At 36.2% G+C, this 21,094-nt stretch overlaps 2 protein-coding genes and 1 long non-coding RNA gene across 3 annotated transcripts; 2 read left to right on the top strand and 1 right to left on the bottom strand.

The window, feature by feature from the left end:
* Window positions 1–681: 681 nt before the first annotated feature.
* Window positions 682–7,391, top strand: LOC121947031 (uncharacterized). Its single transcript, XR_006106058.2, has 3 exons — window positions 682–923; window positions 4,038–4,152; window positions 7,257–7,391. It is a non-coding gene; the product is annotated as an uncharacterized LOC121947031 (long non-coding RNA).
* Window positions 4,164–11,770, bottom strand: slc39a1 (solute carrier family 39 member 1). Its single transcript, XM_042491897.2, has 4 exons — window positions 11,471–11,770; window positions 9,778–9,908; window positions 9,140–9,448; window positions 4,164–7,688 (listed from the first exon to the last, which is right to left on the bottom strand). The coding sequence occupies exons 1-4, from the start codon at window positions 11,583–11,585 to the stop codon at window positions 7,335–7,337; spliced, it is 909 nt and encodes a 302-aa protein (XP_042347831.1). The 5' UTR covers window positions 11,586–11,770; the 3' UTR covers window positions 4,164–7,334.
* A 1,336-nt stretch (window positions 11,771–13,106) lies between these two features.
* tmem208 (transmembrane protein 208) lies at window positions 13,107–18,894 on the top strand. Its single transcript, XM_042487558.2, has 6 exons — window positions 13,107–13,315; window positions 15,546–15,641; window positions 16,307–16,366; window positions 16,450–16,586; window positions 17,947–18,031; window positions 18,146–18,894. Exons 1-6 carry the CDS (start codon window positions 13,310–13,312, stop codon window positions 18,281–18,283), a joined length of 522 nt encoding a protein of 173 aa, XP_042343492.1. The 5' UTR covers window positions 13,107–13,309; the 3' UTR covers window positions 18,284–18,894.
* The last annotated feature ends 2,200 nt before the right edge of the window (window positions 18,895–21,094 follow it).

Raw genomic sequence — 21,094 nt, 5'->3', positions numbered from 1 at the left:
GCATGAAATTTGCTACAGACATTCGTGTCCACCTCAGGATTGTGACAACTTTGGTGATGCCCTGATTTTCCATCTAGCATCATCATAGGGTCAAAACGGAAATTTTCCAATTCATCATATTTCCATTAGCTTCAGCTGTACGTTGTGTTAAGTGTTATTGGTGAATGTTAGCATGCTAACCTTTAAACTAAAAGGTGAATATGATAAACATTACCTCATAACCTCACCAAATTACCAAATTACCAAATTACCTCACCAAAAGTTGGCGTTAATTGTAAGGATGTTAATACAGTGATTCATTGAGCATTCAGTTCAAAGAGCCACGGCACCTTAACATAACATGCCTTTAGAGTTTCAATGTTCATTTTCTCTATTGTAGCTTACTGGTTACCTTTTTCTGTTTATTTCACTTTACCTGCTTAGATTGGTCTGTTTCCACTACATTCTGTTTAGGGGGAAAACCAAAAATGCTAACTGGAGTATTGTGAAAGAAAGCACCATGTACGTGGGTCATATGAATACCCCGGTTTCTCTGTGCTCATGTTAACACCATCTCCCAAATATGGTAATAATTTGGGATAAGCCTCATAAATGGGTTATTCACGTTTATGTAACTGCACTCACTGTTGCGTCCCACTCTAAGGCAGCCCTGTGGGGCAAACAACACTCCACCGATGAACTGCAGGAGACACCTTTAAAATATCAAATTTATTAGCATAAGACATGTAAACAAGACAATAAAGTCCCGGGCTGAGAGTCTGCAGTCCCAAAACCAGAGGCCTGTCTCCTCTGCTGCTGGTAAAGGAGCTCTGAAGTGCCTCCCTCCCCGGCCAGGTGCACCCCGTTAGGCAATCCTGCACACCTGGGCACCTCAACAGGAGAGGAATGAAGGACAACAGCACAGGAACACATCCAGCCATAAGGTAGGAAACCTTTTTTGTCATTAAATGTGTTTTTGTGCATCCACTTTCTTTTCCCTTTTGTGTATTAAGATGTCAAAGATGATTCTCAGTCATCAAAGTTTATCTAAAGGTACTGAGGAAACAGGACATGCTGCTTTTATTCTAGATGCCTTTCGTTCCCCTGACTGGTAAAGAAAAGTGCTTTATAATAATAGGCCAACATTTTTGGCAAATATGTATATCCATTGTCTTGCGCAGAGTTCGATGGGAACAATACAAGAGTCTATAATAAAAGAACTGAATTAAAATGTGCATTAATCTAATAATTGTTTATATAACTGAAAAGTTTTTTCTTTCTTTTCTCTTGACATTGTGCACCCTGAGAATAAATCATGGCATGAAAAAGCAGAGCTAGTGTAAGCTTGCAGGTCATAATCTGCATCATGTCTGAGAGAGCAAATGGGGGAAGCGCACAGTTGAGTGCCGTGGCTGAGCTGATAGAAGAGGTTAATGAGCTGTGGGTGAACAGAAGAAACGTCCATCCCACACTGGAGCTGCAGGCTCTGCTGGGTCTCCCTCCTCCACACACTGAGGCCTCTGTCATTCAGAGCTGGCAGACTTACTGTACTCTGCTATTGTTCCTCCAGCAGCACCTCTCATTAGTGAATGCTCATGAATAACCTCCTATTCCCTCTCAAACACACACACACAAGGGTTAACAATGCCTCCATGTTTCACATCAGACGAGGCCATACAAGCCTCTGGTATATGGCTCAGTTCTTTGATGTGAAGGAATTTCTGCCAGTTATGTCACCCTGCGAGCCAACAAATAGGCTGCATTGTTACAAATGCATACAGTAGATAGTTGATGCATATTTAAAGTTAAAACAGAAAATAGATATACAAATCTAATCAACTTTTTTAGTAATTTTTTAAAGCAAATGTTTATTTAAAGTTGAATTATACATTGCTATTTTCTCAGAAAACAGAAAAAAAGTGGCTTGAAGAAAGAAATAATAATATACAGCAAACGAACCTTTCTCGTATTCACAGTTATATCTGGGATTGCACCTAAAATAAAATATAATGGGTCTAATGGTATGTAAATATTCAAAATGGTCAGTATCTGTAGGAATCCCCTTTTTAAAGTGACATCAAATTGTTTTATTATTATAATGGTACCAGTGAGTTATTTCATTTGTGTCAAACTTACTCAAGTCTGAAAACAAAAAGGAATCAAAAGCACAGTTCATCCCCAAGTCAAAAATACATATTTTTCATCTCACCTGTAGTGCTATTTATCACTCTGGCTAGTTTTGCTGTGAGGGGTCGTGTTTTGCAGATATCAGCCATAGCGACGTCTGCCTTCTCTCCAATAGTGGTGCTTAAAGTGCCAAAAAATACATTTGAAAATCTCAAATGTTTACTTCTCGCTAACTGTACAATCAAAAAGAAGGATGTGTACATCAATAATAAACAATACAATGTGAAATGTACACATTACAGGCATCCTCAGGTTCTGTTCAGATGGCCAAAATATTATATTTTACTTATGATAGCTGCATTATATTTAGGGGAGGCCCTGGTATTGTCCATACTGGCTCACTGGAATAGCTTACTGGGACACGTAATAATATTAATATTATACAATAATAATATTGTTAATTTCACCTGTGCTTTTCCTACAGTGACATGGAAAAATGTCTGTAGATGGGGAGATTAATCAAGGGTTTTTTTAAAGTTATAATAGCCTTAAAGTTTCATGTTTGTAACAATTAACATCACTGAAGTATATTCCTAAAACTAATACACCAGTCCACTAATTTTGCCTTTATGATAAACTGTCATTATTGGTTGAGGAGATCAATCAGAGGATCAACACTCCCATCTAGTGGCTCTAGTAATCTGCTGCCATTTTAAAACACATTAGCATCAAACCCACTCAAACCTTCATCAGAAACAGATAGTAATATAACAATTAATACTGAACTTTAATTCAAATTTTGGATTAGGATTAGAGGAAGAGGAACTAAAATCAGTTATATAGTTTTAGATGGTGGATTATAATAACAATAAACTCACTGGCACCAACACATAAAGGAGGTTAACACCACATTTTATCCCCAATGATCACACACTGTCCTCGTTACCATGTTTCCATTTATGATTAATGTATCTAAAGTGTGCTTTCTCTGACATATTTATATCACACTTAATGTGCTATATACACGTACTTGACATGGTGCAGTTAACTGTGCCATGTTGGAACACCATTAACCTGCACTTAAGTGAATCAAAGTAATAGATTAAATATGTACTCTATGTATATCAAATGTACATTTCCTAATAACTTTCAAACACCTATCAACAGACAGCATGTTTATTATACAAATAGAGTTTTTTTTTAATATACTTTAAAAATGATCTCTGAAAGAGTCATTTGTGTAAATTGAAGTTGTATTTAAAGAATGTATACATTATTAATTTATTATTATTTATAAACCTTTGAAATCTGAGCAAATCTTGTTGTTTTTAAAAAAAACCCAAAACATTAAGGCAGGCAATGATCAACTTAAAAAAAAAGACTCAAAAATTTGCAAAAAAGTTGCAAGACCCCCCAAAGAAAGAAAAAAAAACAGGAAATGACTAATATAAAATAAAAAAATAATATACATAAATAATATTAATTTCTGATAAATCTAGTGATTAGAAATATAGCTTTCTTGGTAGTATTCCTTAGTCATTTAAAAATGTTCTAATGACTCTCTCCCTATTTTTTTGCATCATGTTCTCATCTACTTTTACTAACTTTTTTTTGCAATTTGTGGGACATTTCACGCCAAGTTGCTGACTGTCCCACATTTTTGAAAGAAGTCAAACCAATTTGCACAATGTTTAAAAAAATTCAAGTGTTTGTGAAGGGCATCTGAACACAGCACAAGAAAACTGATGTCAGTCCCAGTTTCAAAGGGTCAGTTCCCTGGAGGTTATCTTAGCTGACACTGGGCGAAATGTGGGACAACCTGGACAGGTCGTCAGAATACCACAGGCTATCACAGACAATCGCTCATGCTCACATTCACACTTATGACCATATTAAAGGCACCAATTAACCTGCATGTGTTTGGTCTGAAGGCGGGAGCTGGATAACCTGCAGAAAACCCACACCGACATGTGAGAACATGCAAACCGCACACAGAAGAGCCCAGATGTTCTTGCTGAGAGGCGACAGTCTTGACCACACAAACTGGTAGGCAGAAATTTCCTTTCATCTTTACTTTAATCAAGTTTACACAACAGATAACTAAGTCTTGTCTCTTCTGGAATTAACGGTTATAAGGCACAAAATAATATATGTAGGTCTACATACAAAAAGACAGTGGATGTTTTTGTAGCGTACAAACACACAGTTTTTATACATTATAATGCACCGGTTGGTATTCTGACAAAAAGCACATTAACAACACTGTTTCAACATATAACATGTCATCAGTCTTGATCAGATAGCTTTTGATGAAAAACGCTGACAATGTGCAAATCTGCACAAAATATGCATGCATGTAACTTGCATGTAACATGCAACTTTTAAACTGGCATTGACAAAGTGTTTTTTGCTGACATGCACAAGTTTTTCTTGACACCCCACATCTTTCCACTTCCTGCAATTTGTTCTGATGAGGAAACAATCTGATTATCACATGATTGTGACTCAACAAGAGACAGTGTTACATAATTTCAAACATGGAATGCAAATACAGGTTCATTTTTCAGTGTTTGCAGGCTGAAAGCACATGCATACATGACCTTTTCAAGCGTGTGCTATGCTGTTTAAAATAGATGTTTTTCACTTATTCTTTAATACACACTTTTCTTTGTTTACTCCACATTTAACACATGTGGACAATGAAAAAAAACAGTTTTGGCTCTTGGCTTATACCGTATTTTAAGACTGCATTAATGCAACCAATGTTCTGCCGTACTGTAGTTTCGTGCTTGGTTTGATTTCTCCACACAACTATGTATCTTGTACTTGTCTTTGTGCTGATGTTTAAAGCTTCTGTAGTTGTCCACAATCCAAACAGAGATGACTAAAAGCACTGTACATGGAAAAAAATGTTTCAATGAAGCAGCATGGACAAAGTGGCAAAACAGAACAAACTAAAATGTGAAGGCCAATGGTCAACATAATGTAAATATTGGTTGTCAGCTTATTGAAACAGTGGGTTGTTTAAAGCCAGTGCCATTTCCCATTTGTAGAGGTAATCACTGACTATGCTTACATGCACATCGTATTCTGGTTTTTGCCCTTTACCTAAAAAAAGGTGTTCTTCTAACTAAACTGTTGACATGGCTAATGAAAATGAATATTCCACTAATATTCCTGTTCACATGCAGCCATGCATACTCCACTTCAGGTCCCCTAACATGACATTCATCACGACAAAATGTGAAAAAGTGGAACGGCCGGGGCAGCTTGTGCTATTTTTTGTGTTTGCATTAAAATAGGATTTAGTTTTCCACCAAAAGCAGACTTGTTCGATTTTACAAACAAAATTATTACCAATTTATCAGCCTTGATCTTTCATTCCTTCAGCTACCTATTTAAATTTCTTTTGGGCATGCATCTCAATCTCACAGCGTCGCAAACTATTTGCTAGTTGGTTTGTGTACAACGTTTCCATAACAACTCACAGAGCTGGCCGGATACAGACAAGAGTGTTGCAAACTGCAAAAAAAATCCCAATTGAGACGCATATTCTGAATGGGCTGTACAAAAGTCAAAAAAATGCTCCTAGAACCTGAATAATGCCTGAATGTCCCCAGGGCTCCTGCAGCTTAAGGCAATGTAGATTTAAGACTTTTTAAGATTTTTTTAATGCCACTCAGAATTGTGTTTAAGGCCAATTTTCCAATTACCAAAGTTGAAGAAGGATATTTTTATTTTACCTAAATGTTTACTGTGACATAAAACATGACTTCTGAAAAAGCCAGTTACATTATCTACATCAAATGTTGAAAAACAATCCTTTTTAGAGTGTAACACATGGAAGACAAAGGACATACTGATACAAGTTGTGCATATCTGGTTTTTCTGGTTCTCTGGGACGATTTTGAGTTTCTCAGTCTGCATGTGTTTTCACTACTTGGATTCCCATCATGATGAGTTCAAGAAAAGGAATTTATAAACTATTTAACAAAAAAATTAACTGATGTTACCAATTATTTTGAGACTTTACAATGCAATGTCAGAATAAAAACGATTTATAAAATCTTACTTTCCATGTCTGAGCATTTTTTAAAAACTTTTTAAAGACTAATTTAAGTAAATTTAATGCCATTTATGGCTTTCTTTTTTGATTAATGAATTCAAGAGTTCTTCAAGACTTTTTAAGGATTCGCAGGGACCCTGATCCCACACGTTGTAACAGGAAAAGGCCAAATTTGGAATATCAAAATAGAAAATGTTGTTTAGATGACCTGTAACGAATTCAGAATATTTTCGTATAAATAGTGGAATATTAGTGTGCATGTAAACTTAGTCACTGACTCTTGATTGGTAAAGTGCAAACAGTAAAAAGAAATATCGTCGTACCATACTGCCGTTCTTTCTTTTTGGCATGCAACTTCTTAAGGCATCAGGAAGTCAGCTTACATTTACACTATTTTACTACACAACTGTTAGAAATATTGCTCACGATTCTAATTTGTAATGAAAAATAAAAGCAGCTTGATTTTAGACATCTAAAAGGATTGCACTAAAATGCCAGTAAATAAACGTGGATCAGAGGAAACACCACTAATAAAAAGTTTCAAATGCCAACCCTCCAGCTGAGCCTGAAATACAGAACACACAACACGAAATACTTAAACAAAAGGCACAAACACTTCGTTTTGGAAAAAGGAAGCTTCCCGTTTGAATTGAAATGAGGTGTAAACGTCAAATATCTGGAGGTGCTGATATACTGGCATGATTACATACGTATATATACAGCATGGCCCTTTGTTTCCAGTGGTTTCCTCAATAGTGTCAAAGGTCAGTGGCTCTGGTTTAGTTTGCAGATTTCAGAGCATGTTTCAAAACAATGCCAGTGATAAGTGAGCGGGCTCTCTGATTTGTCATTTCTTTCCCCTGTGATCCCCCCGGTCACTTAACACGCTTGTTGCCCCTCTATTCATAAAATTATCTTTGAAATAATTGATACATACATAAATTGTCCTCATTCTTCTTTTACAAAAATGTTTTAAAATCATATTGAAAGCATATGTACACCAACCTCTGCTGTCACGCTCCCTTTCACATTAAAAGCTGCAGAGTTAGGTGTAACAACGACAGTTTGTCTTTCCGTACGAAAGTGATGTTCCTGTGAGCTGCAGTAGTTTCCACAAAGCGTCCAGCTGTCCACATCTGGATAGCTGCAATGACGACCGGTCTCAGCCCAAAAACGTCAGAGCTGCCATGATGCTGAAGCCCAGCAGGATGAAGAGCACCTTGAGAAGCTGCTTCCCCGGAGAGTTGAGCTCGTGTGGGAGGATCTCCAGAAAGGTGATGTAAATAAACGTGCCTGCGGCCAGCCCCTCCAGGATCGCCTGGATTAGGGCTCCAGATTGCAGCTGAGCCTCCATCACACTGATGCCGATGGCGATGCCTATGGGTGACATCATGGCGAACACGCCGATGTAAGCAGCCACCCACAGTGGACGTATGGCGCTCTGGACCAGCTTCACCGACAGACTGAACACTATGATGCTCTTGTGGACGAGTATAGCGATGCAGATCTCTAATACCTGAAGAAAACAAACAGCTGTTATTTCTGCCTCCTCTAAAAGCTGCTATAACACAAACAAAATCAAATGATGCTGATTTTGTATAAAAAGAGATGGGTTGAATTTTGGTGAAGAATACGACGACCTATTTTGCTCGACAATATAGATGTGGAGATTTTTTGACATACTGTTTATACAGCAGCTTGATTTCTCTGATAATATTTGGTCATTGTGGCCAATAAAAGAGCAGATCTGCTTTAAAGCTAAACTTGCTTTCTATAGTATGTTCATCAATGAAGTCCACTGATTTTTTTGTTGTTGTTCTTATTCAATTTGCTAAATTGGCAAGAAACAGACACTGAAGCTAACTTTTGATAACTTTTATGATTTTTTTTCCATATTTCCTGAAACTGTGACTATATTCACACAGCACTAAATCATATCAATCAAAAAATTATATTCCTCTCGCAACTCTATTGCCTCCTTGTAGCATTTCTAATGGCCTTAATACATTATACAGAGTCTGACTTTTTTCATATGGTTTCATAAAATCAGGCTCCTATTTATTGTCTATGAAGCAGCTCCAGACTTTATGCTATATGACATCACAAATGTGAGACTTACATGAATAGCTCAGGTTAACAAATATTGATTAAACTTTTATCTGTCATGAAAATAACACACTGCAATTCTCAATTTAGGTGGTGTTCCCCTTTCAGCTACTCAATAACCAGACTCCCCCCTATTCATACAATAAACTCAGATCAGATTAAAATCTAATTGTTTTACCGGAGTGATTTCTGATTTATTGTTTCCAATCCATAGTTTTTTGTTTATTTGTTCTAAATGGCATTATTGTCCTTTGGTATCTTGTTGTTTCTAAATAGTGGCATGAACTTCCAGCTGATCACACACATGACACACAGTTATATGTAGACGAAAAGTCCTGAGGGAACATTGTTAGTATGCTCAGACTGTAAGCCGTCTTGTGACCGGCAGACACAGATCTGACTCTCATGACAGCGAGATTCCTTTCCTATCAAAGCGTCCGGACGCTACAAACTGAAACTGTTTGCTTTCTTCTGGTAACATGAGAGCGCTGTGAATATAAATCCAGTTTTATTTGTGCAGCACTTTTCAGAGGCATGACATGTAAATAAATCCAAAGAGTTAGAGGCCTAACTTTAAATAAAGAAAAAAGAGAGTGGAGCAAATGGCAAATGCTTTATATTATCTGTAACTTTGAACATATTTAAAGTCTGTGGAGTTTTAGACCTCTATATAGCTTTATATGTATTTCTTTGAGTGTGTCCTTATTTGTGTGGTGATAACACACCCAGATATGCTGCAATATGTCAACAAAGCCGTGGAAGACGTAAAGTGCCAGCTAGTAAACAGGGACGTCAATAATGCTGGATTTAAAATACTTAAAAACTCAGCTTTGAGACACACAAAACAAAAACTCCTCTTACTTTTGAGTCAGTGCTCTGCAGACCGATAGCAAGACCCTCGAACACTGAGTGGAGTGAGAGGGAGAGGAAGAGCATGAAAGAACGAAAGGGAGAGTGAGCCTGAAAGTCAACATGGACGTGGTGGCCGCTGCTCTCCAGATCAGGGCTTGTTCCATGTCCGTGTCCGTGCCCATTTCTGTTGTCTTGTATGAGGGGCGCCCTCTCCTCCTGAGCCCCTCCCGTCTCCCGACAGTTCAGAACAATCCTCTCCAGTATGAGGACCGTGAAGAAGCCGGCAGCCATGATGAACTCTGGGAAGGGGAAGTTGGTCTGTTTGAGACAGAGAGAGAGACATCAGTGAATTAGTAAAGCCAGGAATTAGGAAACAGAGATTATTAACAGAAAAGAGTCTGTCACGAGCAATCACCAGAGAGAGGATATCTAAAAGATACAGTCAGTGCAAAGCTCTTGTAGTACCTGTCGACTGCTTGCTCTCACTTTATTTAAAACATGTATTTGTCTTTTTTTGTTTATTGATTAAGTGTTTAGGTAAATTATCGAGTAAAAACACCTCATTTTTTGGTTCAAGGTTCCCAGGAAAAATAATTGTTAGCTGCATATGTATATAATGACTTTTTCCAAATCAGTCCGGTACGTACCTCCACCTGCTGAGCAGCCAGCTCTGCATTGATGTCTGACAGATAATCTGGAATAATGTCGAGCAGACATGCTGCCAAAAAAACTCCGCCAGCAAAACAGCTGATCAGACTCAGAACTGTGCGATGGGTTTCTGCAAAGACAAAGGCAAAACATCTTGTATGTATGACATAAACCTACTCACAGTTGTACAATGAAAACAAATAAAATGCCATAAACTGCAGAGTAAACAAAGTAAAATTTCGAATGTCAGCCTCAGCTATGATTTACAGTGCTTTTGTGTATTTCTCATAAGAAAATCTATATGTGAATCATGATTCTCTCTGTGAATGAACAAGACACTGAATAGGGCAGTTAATATTTTCTAACTTATTATCAATTAGTTCAATAGAAAACATCATTAATTAATTTGCATATAAGTGAAGTGTTGGTGGTACATATGAGACATGAAGGAAATCACTGCCAATCCTTCCACAGAATAATTTGTTGAAGGATCATGTGATACATCATGAGTATGAAGTCAAGATGACTCAGCAGGGCACTAAAACACTTGCAGATATAATGGAGAGAAACTGCCCTTTCACTTCCATTTTATCAAGTTCAGACATCCTGTTCTGCCTATTGTACAAACTACATGTGACCACGTGCTGAGAGGGCTTAGTGCTTTAGGCTACATCTCTGTCAGCTGACTCCAGGGGCCAGAGAGGGGTTTGTTAATGACTGTGGTGAACTTTAACATTTAGGCTGACATAAATAACATACAAATGGGTCTACAGTGTAGTAATAATAATAATAATAATAATGATAATAATAATAATAATAATAATAATAATAATGATAATAATAATAATAATGTAATGGTGCAGTCATTTGCAATCAGTGTCAGATCACATGTCATATGCAAATTATCTGAGAAAATACAGAATGAAACCATATATGCTTACAGTGGTAGCTGTTTGATTATCAGTGATTAAAACCCACCACATTCTCTGTTATCATAACGTTAATGGCTTCTAAGTCCCACTTGATAAAATCAGCAGCCATTAATTGCCTTTAAAACACTGTCTGCAGCTAAAACGTGGTTCATTTGGACAGACAGCTGGTGAAACCACTAGGATCCTGTACCTCCCGCTAATCTTCGGCGGGACCATTTGACCAAACTTTATAAAAACTTTTGTCAATTTGTGTGACTTGCCTATCTGCAAATTTAAGACATTAAAAGCCGTGATAAAAACGCAAATTAATAACGGACTTTTCTTTTGTGGTTCGGCACTAATGTAATAAGGTTACAAGTAATCTAATCAAAGTGAAATGTAGAAATTATTCGTCATAATCCACATTGTTTATTTGAGACTGAGAGTGACTTCAATGCCCCCTCTCATCTTCAACGGAACCAATTCACCAAACTTCATTGGAAATTCTGGCAATTAAAATTTGACTTGTTTATCTGTAAATGGTAACACACTGAAGAACAGGGATGAAAACTACAACTTAATCGGTGACTTTCCTTCTGTAGTTCGGCATCGGTGTAGTGAGCAACATGTAATCAGTTCAAAGTAAAACGTACATTTTGATCGCCATGATCCCCATTGTTTATCTGAGGTTGTTTACGATCTCAATGTCCCCTCTACTTTGAAATACGATATATTCCTAAACACAAGCACAGTTGCTAATATTATTTTAACGTTTACCTACCTGTGCCGTTAGTGTTTCTGAACCATTTGACCCGAGCAGGGATGAATCCAAAAAGAAGAGTTAGGAGCAATAAACCCACCAGAGCGCCTATTTTAACCTGGAGAAGATATTCCATTTTGGATCATAAAACTGTCTGTTCAAGACTGAGGCTCGTAACCTCACTGTAAAATCATTTGACTGACTATCAATGAAGCTGGTGCCTACTGCCAGCCAACACAGAGATATGAATTTCACTGCGGCGAGTAGACACAACAATATTGTTATTTAGGAAGTGGTGTACCGTTCAGTCTACGGTGGCCGAGAAGGGTCAAGCATAGTTATCGCGAAAACTATGAATAGGGCGCCCCAAAGGACTTTCTTCAACTACACATAGCATATGTTGCAAAAACACTATATGTGTATGTGCTATTTCTTTTTTATTTCTTTTATTTTATTTATTTGTTTTTACTGTAACTGTATGTTGTAATACTGTGTGATCGTTTAAATTTCTCTTTTTGTCTTCTTCTTCTTGTTTTTTTTTACACCATAACAGTTATTGTATGCATGCTATTGTATGTAACATTGATATCTAATCTTTTTTCCTTCTTTTTCCTTACTCAAAGCTACTCTAGCAATATCTATATGTATATAACATCAGTTACGAGCTTGTTTGTTACAAGCGGACGTTGTGCTATAATAATTCACATCGCCCCATCAAATAAAACCAGTGAATAAATAAATAAAAAGTAATTAGCTGTCAGTATTGACGGTTAATTTATACTTAAAAAAAAAAAAAGTTTAACAACCCACTAAGTTTGCAAGTTAGTTTTCCACGCCCATGGGAGGAAAACAAACACTAGTCAAAGCTGTTTTCTGGCAACCCAGAAGACAACTGATTAATACAGCATTAGAAATAATAATAATAATAATAATAATAATAATAATAATAATAATAATAATAATAATAATAATAATAATAATAATCGTCATCATCATTTTTATCCATAATATTAATCTACTAAAAAGGTTCATATTTTATTGTTATTATTATTTTTTATTTATAATTCTTTATATATCTTTACTGCATACTACAACTCCTGCACATTTTATACTGCTCATACTGTGTGTACAGTTAGCGACTTCATATCTAACTCTAACTTTTTAGTTATTATTTATTTTACGACATTAAAGTGCATTAAATATGCGTTAAATAAACAAAACAAAACAAAACAAAACAAAACAAAACAAAACAAAACAAAACAAAACAAAACAAAACAAAACAAAACAAAACAAAACAAAACAAAACAAAACAAAACAAAACAAAACAAAACAAAACAGTATTCATTTATTCATTCATTCATTTATTTTTTGCTACGGCATCAGCCTTGTTTCTGTTTTACAAAAGGTAAAAACAATGAGAAAAACATTATGCCTGCATTAATAACCCCCAAAACAAACAAACAAACAAACAAACAAACAAACAAACAAACAAACAAACAAACAAACAAACAGAACTTATCGTAATGTCTGTAATTGCGAGTCCTTGTGATAACTGCATTTTTTTTCTTTATCAATTTGACTCTTTATTAGTTATTTCGATGAGCAGCAGGTGGCGCTCTGTCACCAAACTGCACCGATCACCACGCGAGGATTTTGATGACGACATTTTCACGCGCCGGATATATTGATCCCCCAGCAGAAGGCTCAAATGCTGATGTGTTACAAGAAATCAGCCCTCGGGGACAGTCCAGAGTTTCTTCTTTGATGCAGCGATAATAAAATAACGCAGAGAAGCGGCGGCGGCTCACAGGTCGATGTCAAAGAAGACACAGAGGAAGAAAACGGCAGCAGCGGCTCAGAATGGCGGTGAGACACACACACACACACACACACACACACACACACACACACACACACACACACACTTACAGCTGCAGCAGTGACAGGGACAGAGACAGGGACAGAGACAGAGACAGGGACAGAGACAGGGACAGAGACAGGGACAGAGACAGGGACAGGGACAGAGACAGAGACAGGGACAGAGACAGAGACAGGGACAGGGACAGAGACAGAGACAGAGACAGGGACAGAGACAGAGACAGGGACAGGGACAGAGAACACTTACTGATTCACGGACACATGAAGCAGTTTATTATAACTGAAGCTGCTGTTAATAATGACTCATACAGTGACAGCAGGCTGCAGGACTCTGAGATAATACACACAGAAATTAGATTTATGCTAGTTTTATTAAATTATTTCTATAATTTTTAACTGAAATGAACAAAACCATAAAAAAATAGTTAACAAAAGTTCGCAAAGCATTCGCAGTTCACAAATTCAACATGAATGGGTTAATAAATGGAGTAATTTCATGTTACAGGATTACTAAGTTAGCAGGTGAGACAAATGGAGAAGAAAAACAGTTCTTTGTTATATATTTAATCCATTTCTCCCATCTGTCTTCAAATATATGTATTTGGTTTCTAAATTCACATAATAATCTTTTCCATTTCATATGTTTCATTCACAAGATCTTTCCATTTATCATTATTAAGTTGTCATTCTTTAACTAATTTCTTGTTATTTTTTAATGATTGCTACCCTTATTATTAAAAACCAAATATGAATCTTTCTTCTCAATTTTTTTATGCCATCACATGACCAGAATATATGGCTGTGGTTCATGAACCACAGATTTATGCTAGTTTTATTTGGTAATTTTAATGCACATCTCTTTGACTGTTATTTGTGTGCATTAACCATATTTTTTTAAAATACTTTATATGGTGAACTTTTGCACGTTCCTTGGACAGTATCTTGCCTATTTCTACACCTATCTACCAAAAATACACAGCTCTGTATGCGGATATATTGTATATGTTTTTCTGGTATTGTTAAAGATATATTTTAAGAGATAAATAAATGGATAGATAGATAGATAGATGAACAGATTATATTGTCCACCTCAGTACAAACTTGTCTTTTGCATCTTTCAAACAACCTCAACAATACACCTTAAAAACGTGTAAAAATACAAGGTACAATAGTGAAAATAGGCAGCCAAATAATGAAAAATAATAAAATAAAAAAAATAATGAGCCATGAAAATAATAAAAGAGATCAAATCTCTTAAAAGTGTTGATGCAGTCTTTCTAGTTCAATGCCTGTATGGTGTAAGGTATTATTGTAATTTAACATATATTTATGTCTTGGTTTTTGCAATACTTGCTGTTGCTGTTAATTTAATCTTCTCTCAATATGTTTGTGTCATGAATCAATACTCTAAAACACATTTCTTGAATATGAAGACCTACTTTTAATTAATTTGAGTCTGATTCAGATTTTTTTCCGCAATAAAAAGAATATTTGACAAAGCCGAATCCCAAATAAGATTAGTCAAAAGCAGGTTTAATCACTTTCTTGACATTATTTGGGGCTCTGCTCAGATGAAGTGTGATGCAGCCTCCCGTGTTATTCTATTTAAATTCCTACTCATGAGTTTTGTTTACACAATACACAAAAACATCACAGAGCACAAACAGCTCGATAAATATACAGTGAAACAGATGTAAACAAATGTTAAAAAGTCGTACTTTGGTCATGCTTTTTTAAACAAATTTAATTAATGATTTAATATAAGAAAGGGGCTCTAGAGTTACAGGAAATAATATATGGGTAATTTACTTTTAACAAAAAAAGACAACTTAATCATTAGCTTTCATTTCCCTTCTAATAATATAAGATATCAGTGTAAAACATATTTAATCGACACGCAGAAATCATCAGTCAGGAACCTCACACCTCCTGTTTCCAGTGTGGAGGACAACAGATGGCAGCAATACCTTTTTACTGAAGTGATTGAAGTGATTTAGCTCGGTCGTGTTTGTCGGTGTTGTACTTCTTATCTTACTAAACTATGATTTCATGTCCATAATAATGGGAGTGCCCCATAATTATTTAAGTTAAGGTCTAAATATATAAATCCTAAAATACAGATTTGCAGATTTAGTGAGCTCTGAGTTACTGTTGTTAAGCAGAAACCGTCGCATGAACGGCTGATAACACTGAAACTGCTCTCTGTTTTGTCAAACAGCCCAAAGGTAAAGTCGGCACAAAGGGGAAGAAGCAGATCTACGAGGACAACGAGGCGACGCTGAAGTTTTACACCAGAGTCATCCTCGGAGCTAACGTGAGAACCTCAGCGCTGCAGACCGCGATTAAGTGATATCACGTTTATGTTGTGTTGACCTTATTCTTATTAGATCAAGTCTTGTTCTGTAAAAACAAACTACAGTTATTCACACTGTTGTTTTACTTTCTAATGCTAAACCCAATTTTAGACATTATAGTATGTTTCAGGTGTGTCACAAACATATGTTTTAGATATTAAATTATCTAATAATTAATTAAACAGTTAAAATGTCTGTTTTTGTTTGAAAATGAAGGCACATCATCACACTGATGCAAAAATACTCTGAATTCAAAATTACCACAATGGAGTCCTGCTCATTGGTTTGCAATGGCCTAATATTACCAGAATACTTTATTGTATTGTTGCAACTGATGTTCATTTTCATAACTGATTAATCTGCTGAGTATTTTTGTGAGTAATTGTTTGCATTCTTAATTCTGTCATTACTTTCATATTAACAAAAACTGTCAAATCACCACTTTTGAGAAGCTGAAACAAGATCGTATCAGCATTTTTGCTTGAAAACACAGTGAAATGATTGTTTTATTATCAGATTATTTTAGATTTATCTTGTCTTGATGAATTTATTGATTCATCACCTAATTGTTGCAGCTCTCTCAGATTGTCAATCCAATTTTAAATACACTCCTCCTCCTCTGCAGGCAATATATGCTGCTGTAAATCTTTTGGTTTTCTACAGTTCGTCTACATTTTGGACATGGGTGAGTGAATTCATTCATTAAGATTTAAATATCCACAGATGTAATGCAACACTACTTCCTAACACCTTGTCTGCCTCCTGCAGCTGCTGCTCGGGTTTGCACTAGCAGTGTATGTCGGGAGTTACCGCTCCATGTCTGCCATGGCCAAGCCAGTGTTTGCTGAGGATGGAAGTCTCCTGGACGGAGGAATAGACTTAAACATGGAGCAGGGAATGGCAGAGTGAGTAATTACCAAAACACAAATATGATTCTGATATATTGGGAAGATAAACTGACTGACTGTCTGCCTTTTAAGCTCAACTGGGCATCTATTAATGCAAATACTGCACTGATATCAGAGCACAGAGCCCTCCATCTGAGCAGATATTTGTTACTGAACATAAATTACATAAATAAGTCACTATGTAGTTGAACATATTTTTCAGCATCACGCTGTGATGGTGAATTTGAGAATTTACTGCAGTCAGGAATTAAGAAATCATCTCAGTTTGAAGTGACAGTGAGGCATGAAGTCTCCTATAGATTCAATCTTTAGGTTAAGGCAAAGATTCTGTTCATAAAATTAAAAAATATTAAAACTCTCTAGGTTGTGGTTTTGGTTTTCTGATGAGACCGTGCATCAGTTCGACGCAGGACATAAGGCACCGCCCCTGCAATAAAAACATGCTGCCATTGAACATTAGTGATGTTTGTATTCTGTATGTGTTTATTTTGTGGTGTGTTAATAGAGCCTTACAGTATATTAGACTCACCTCTTTGTTAAATAAACTAAAGGTAATATTTAGTAGAGTTTGTGTGTTTATAATTTAGAAGCTCTGGCCCAATTTGTGTGTTTGCTGTTGAACTTATTAACGGCACAAAGACCGTTTTGATTATATTACTTTTAGGGCTGTCAGCATTAATGCGTTAATCACGATGTGATTAAGGTCCAAATTTAATGCACTGTTTTTTTTAATCGCATTATTCGTGTAATGCTATTTTGTCCCTTTGATGCACCAGTTGAGCCACAGCAGCAGGCTTAATGCTTCCTGCTGTATTGATGAAAAATAACGACACCACTGCGCTTTTTAATGACTCATTTCCTTTATAAAAACTCCAAGACAGCTCAGTTGACAAGTCAAACATAATTTATTCACCTTGCATTGAACAGAATTAAAATATCAAATATCAAGACCGCACTGTTGCAGCAGTGCAGCCTGATTTGAAATAAAGAAATCAAAGTCAACATCATAAGAAATTCATTTTTTGCATTCGGTGATTTCCTATCAACACACTTCACCTTCGTCATGTGGACTTCAAAACTGCTTTGAAATGCAAAATAATGGAATTTTAAACATGCGTTCATTTGACAGCCCTAGTTATTATTATGATTATTATTATTATTATTTCTCGCTTGGTATAAAAGTACATTAATAAATGCCATTCACATTCTTCTCTGGTTGAAAAAACCCTTGATTTATTGTCTCCACCATCTTCTGAATCTAAACCTGCAGCCTTACTAAAGATGAAGTTCTTCTGTGTACACAGAAACATGTAACCTTTCAGCTTTTCAACTCATTGCGTTTGTTTTTTGATTTTAGGCACCTGAAGGACGTCATCCTGCTCACAGCCATAGTTCAAGTGCTCAGCACAATCTCCTCTTATTTCTGGTATCTTTGGCTGCTGGTAAGAAGATGTTCTGTGATAACTCCTACGACATCGCTGTTGTTTTTCTGACTGATACACTTTCAGCTTTCCTCACGTCTGATAATTTGATCCTGTTTCGTGTGCGTGTATCAGGCCCCGGCCCGAGCTCTCCACCTGCTGTGGGTGAACTTCCTGGGCCCCTGGTTTATGGCAGAAAGCCCGTCGGCACCAGAGGAAGTGAATGAGAAAAAGCAGAGAAGACAAGAGCGCAGACAGATGAAGAGATTCTGATGCTGCAGCGCAGACAGAGCAGTATTTTTATAGAATCTAATACACAGATAGCGAGGAACTGATAAGTTATTCAGGAAGAAATGTTGTTATTAAGTTAAACTCAATCCAAATCTGATACTGTGGAATCTTGTTTTCCATGTTTTTTTCTTCCTGCTTTCTCCTGTAATCCAATTTTCTCTCTAAATTATGAAATGAAATTTTCCATACTTAGATATTGTCACGGTCCAAATCTCATTTGTCCTCCTCATGCAGAGATTTATGTTTTTTTCTTGTTGCACAATCTCATCGCACTGCCCCCTGCAGATTTACATCAAACATCCCCCTAAAAACCCACAAGTCATAGTGACGAAAACGAGGCAGGACCATAGCCAGCCAAATTTATTCTGTCAGTGCCACTTTTGTCATGGCATGTCTTATTTTTTTAATTTAATTTTATTTTACAAATATGTTTCAGATGTAACAGAGTTCATAAGTTATCCTTCATTACAGAGCTGATTCTGTTTGTGAGCTGTTAAGTCTTATAAAAATCAACTGGATATAAAAGTTTTAATAGGAAAATAACTTTTTTGCAATAAAAATCTCCCTCCAGTTTGGGGGAGGTGATCCTCAAATGTCTTTTCTAGAAGTTTGATTTTTCAGTGTGTCTGTTTTGTTAACATCATGCCTTCAGTCCTGACCTAAAGGTTCTGTATACAACAGAGCATTAATAATAATGTTTAATTCAGAGCATTCGTAAAGCAGCCTCAAAAGCATGGAGCCATAGATTAAATTTGCTATTAGAGCATAAGAAACAACAGTTTTTTTAAAATGACTGGGCCTTACATACTATGTTCAAATTAAGTTCCCATAGAAAAATGTGAAATTTTATTCTCCTCAATCAAAAATAGGAATTTTTAGTCAAAGTTAAAGTCAAGTGTGCCATAAAGGTCATGATAGTTAACACTGGAGATGCCCATGTTTCCCACTAAAGCCAGAACAGAACTAGCAGTAAAAATGTTTACTTCTATTTTGTTGCTCGGTATATCAACCTGATTTCATTATTAGCTTATTAAACCATGGCAGTTATTTTAACATTAGTAATTCAATTTTTGTTCATCCTTATTGAAGTGTAACCAATCCTGAAAACTTCCTTTGGGGTCATCTTTTTGGTTTGGCATGCAATACACAGCCTAATAAACCAGTCCATTCATCCAAATAGAAATGGCTACTTTTTCCAGCAGAGATTTGAATTGGATTATGCATTCATTGGAAGAATAAAAGAACCCACCTGACATCCTGTTTTTCCTGTTAATACTTTTGTTTATGAAGAGCGGGCAGGATAAGCTGTGATGTCAGGATTGCATGCAGAGCCTACTAATGTAAAGCTGTACGCCACTTTATTCAAAAAGCAAATTAAAGGATTATATCGAAGTTTGTTAACCTTGATTGAACCATTTAAGAGCTACAACTAAAAATAATTTTATTATAGATTAATATGTTCATTTTTTTTTCATCAATGGCTTGTTTGGACTTAGTTTTGTCAGAAAATAGTGAAAAAAATCTCAATCACTATGTTCAATCCAAAATCCTAAAGTATTCAGTTTTTTTCCTTGTAAATTACTTTAAAAACATTGTTTAATTTTCTGTTGATTTGCTTAAGCACTAGTGTAGTTTAAATGGCCATAAGAGGATGTTTTCAATCAGTCATAATCCTCCAATTTACATCTGAAAACAAAAAGTAGTGAAACTTGAGATTTGTAGTTCATATTGGACAGTAACATGCTTTTATTTAAGTTATCAGTCCATAAAAAGACTGAATCTTTTAAAAGATTTGTTTTGATTTCCTGCTCAATATTTAAATGTACATTTAATTCCCCAAAGACGTGAGCACTGCAGCATCCTTCATAATGTGGCAGCTTCAGTTATAACTTTAAATACAGTTTGATATGCACACAAACGATGTCAGTCTAATTAATTAAGTGGAAGATCATATTAAAGTTACTGGCTACAGCATTTCACACACCATCACTTGTTTTTTTTCCCAGTGGCTCTTGAAACTGCTTGAGAGTACAGATTTAAGATTAGAGTTGACAGTTTAATACCCAAATACTGTAGAAACGTCAACCACTTGGTGTGCAGCTACATTCAACATTTCTGCTTCCATACGATGAGCTGAGCTTTGTCCTCGGGGAAAATGTTGTTTATCATCAACTCCCCTAAGTGACTTTATATTTTCTATCCAGTGTTGACAAAGTGTGTTTAGTGATTGTGTTCCTGCTTGGACTCCAAAGACGGTGAGGGGGCTGACAAAGCCCACATCTGCTCCCAATATAATTACAGATTTCTTATTTTTGTTTCATGCACGCTCAACAGGCTACAACCTGCAGCCTTCAGGTTTGAAAAGGAATCACTGTGATGGTGTGAATCCTGTTGACAGAAAACAAAACAGCATTTATAATGGTCACCTTAATTTATTACATTCAGCAATTTAAACATCTATTTTTTTTAACCTAACTTTATACTCGTCCTAAAATCCCCAGAAGCTTTTTCAAAATGACTGCTTTTACTTTGTGTCCTGCCCTCCTTCATTCCTGCCCTGTGGTCCTGTACTGTCTCTATTATAGGGTTATAAACAAAGTAACCAAAATTAGAGCAGCACGGCATCCAGTTGTCAGGGCCAATCCCAGATGTGGGCTTTGAGAGGGACCATGTTGCAGTGTAATTTAGCACTGGGGCCACTCACTTGCATGTAACCCCACCCCCTCAAAACTCACATATGTACTTTTTGTTTTCTGACTGTTTTATATTCTGTAGAAAGACGTGCAAAAAGTC

This window comes from Plectropomus leopardus, chromosome 1 (assembly GCF_026936395.1).
Source record: "Plectropomus leopardus strain MGB_pleo_1.0 chromosome 1, ASM2693639v1, whole genome shotgun sequence".
In the NCBI taxonomy this organism is placed as follows: domain Eukaryota; kingdom Metazoa; phylum Chordata; class Actinopteri; order Perciformes; family Serranidae; genus Plectropomus; species Plectropomus leopardus.
This window is presented reverse-complemented; position numbering and strand designations above follow the sequence as displayed.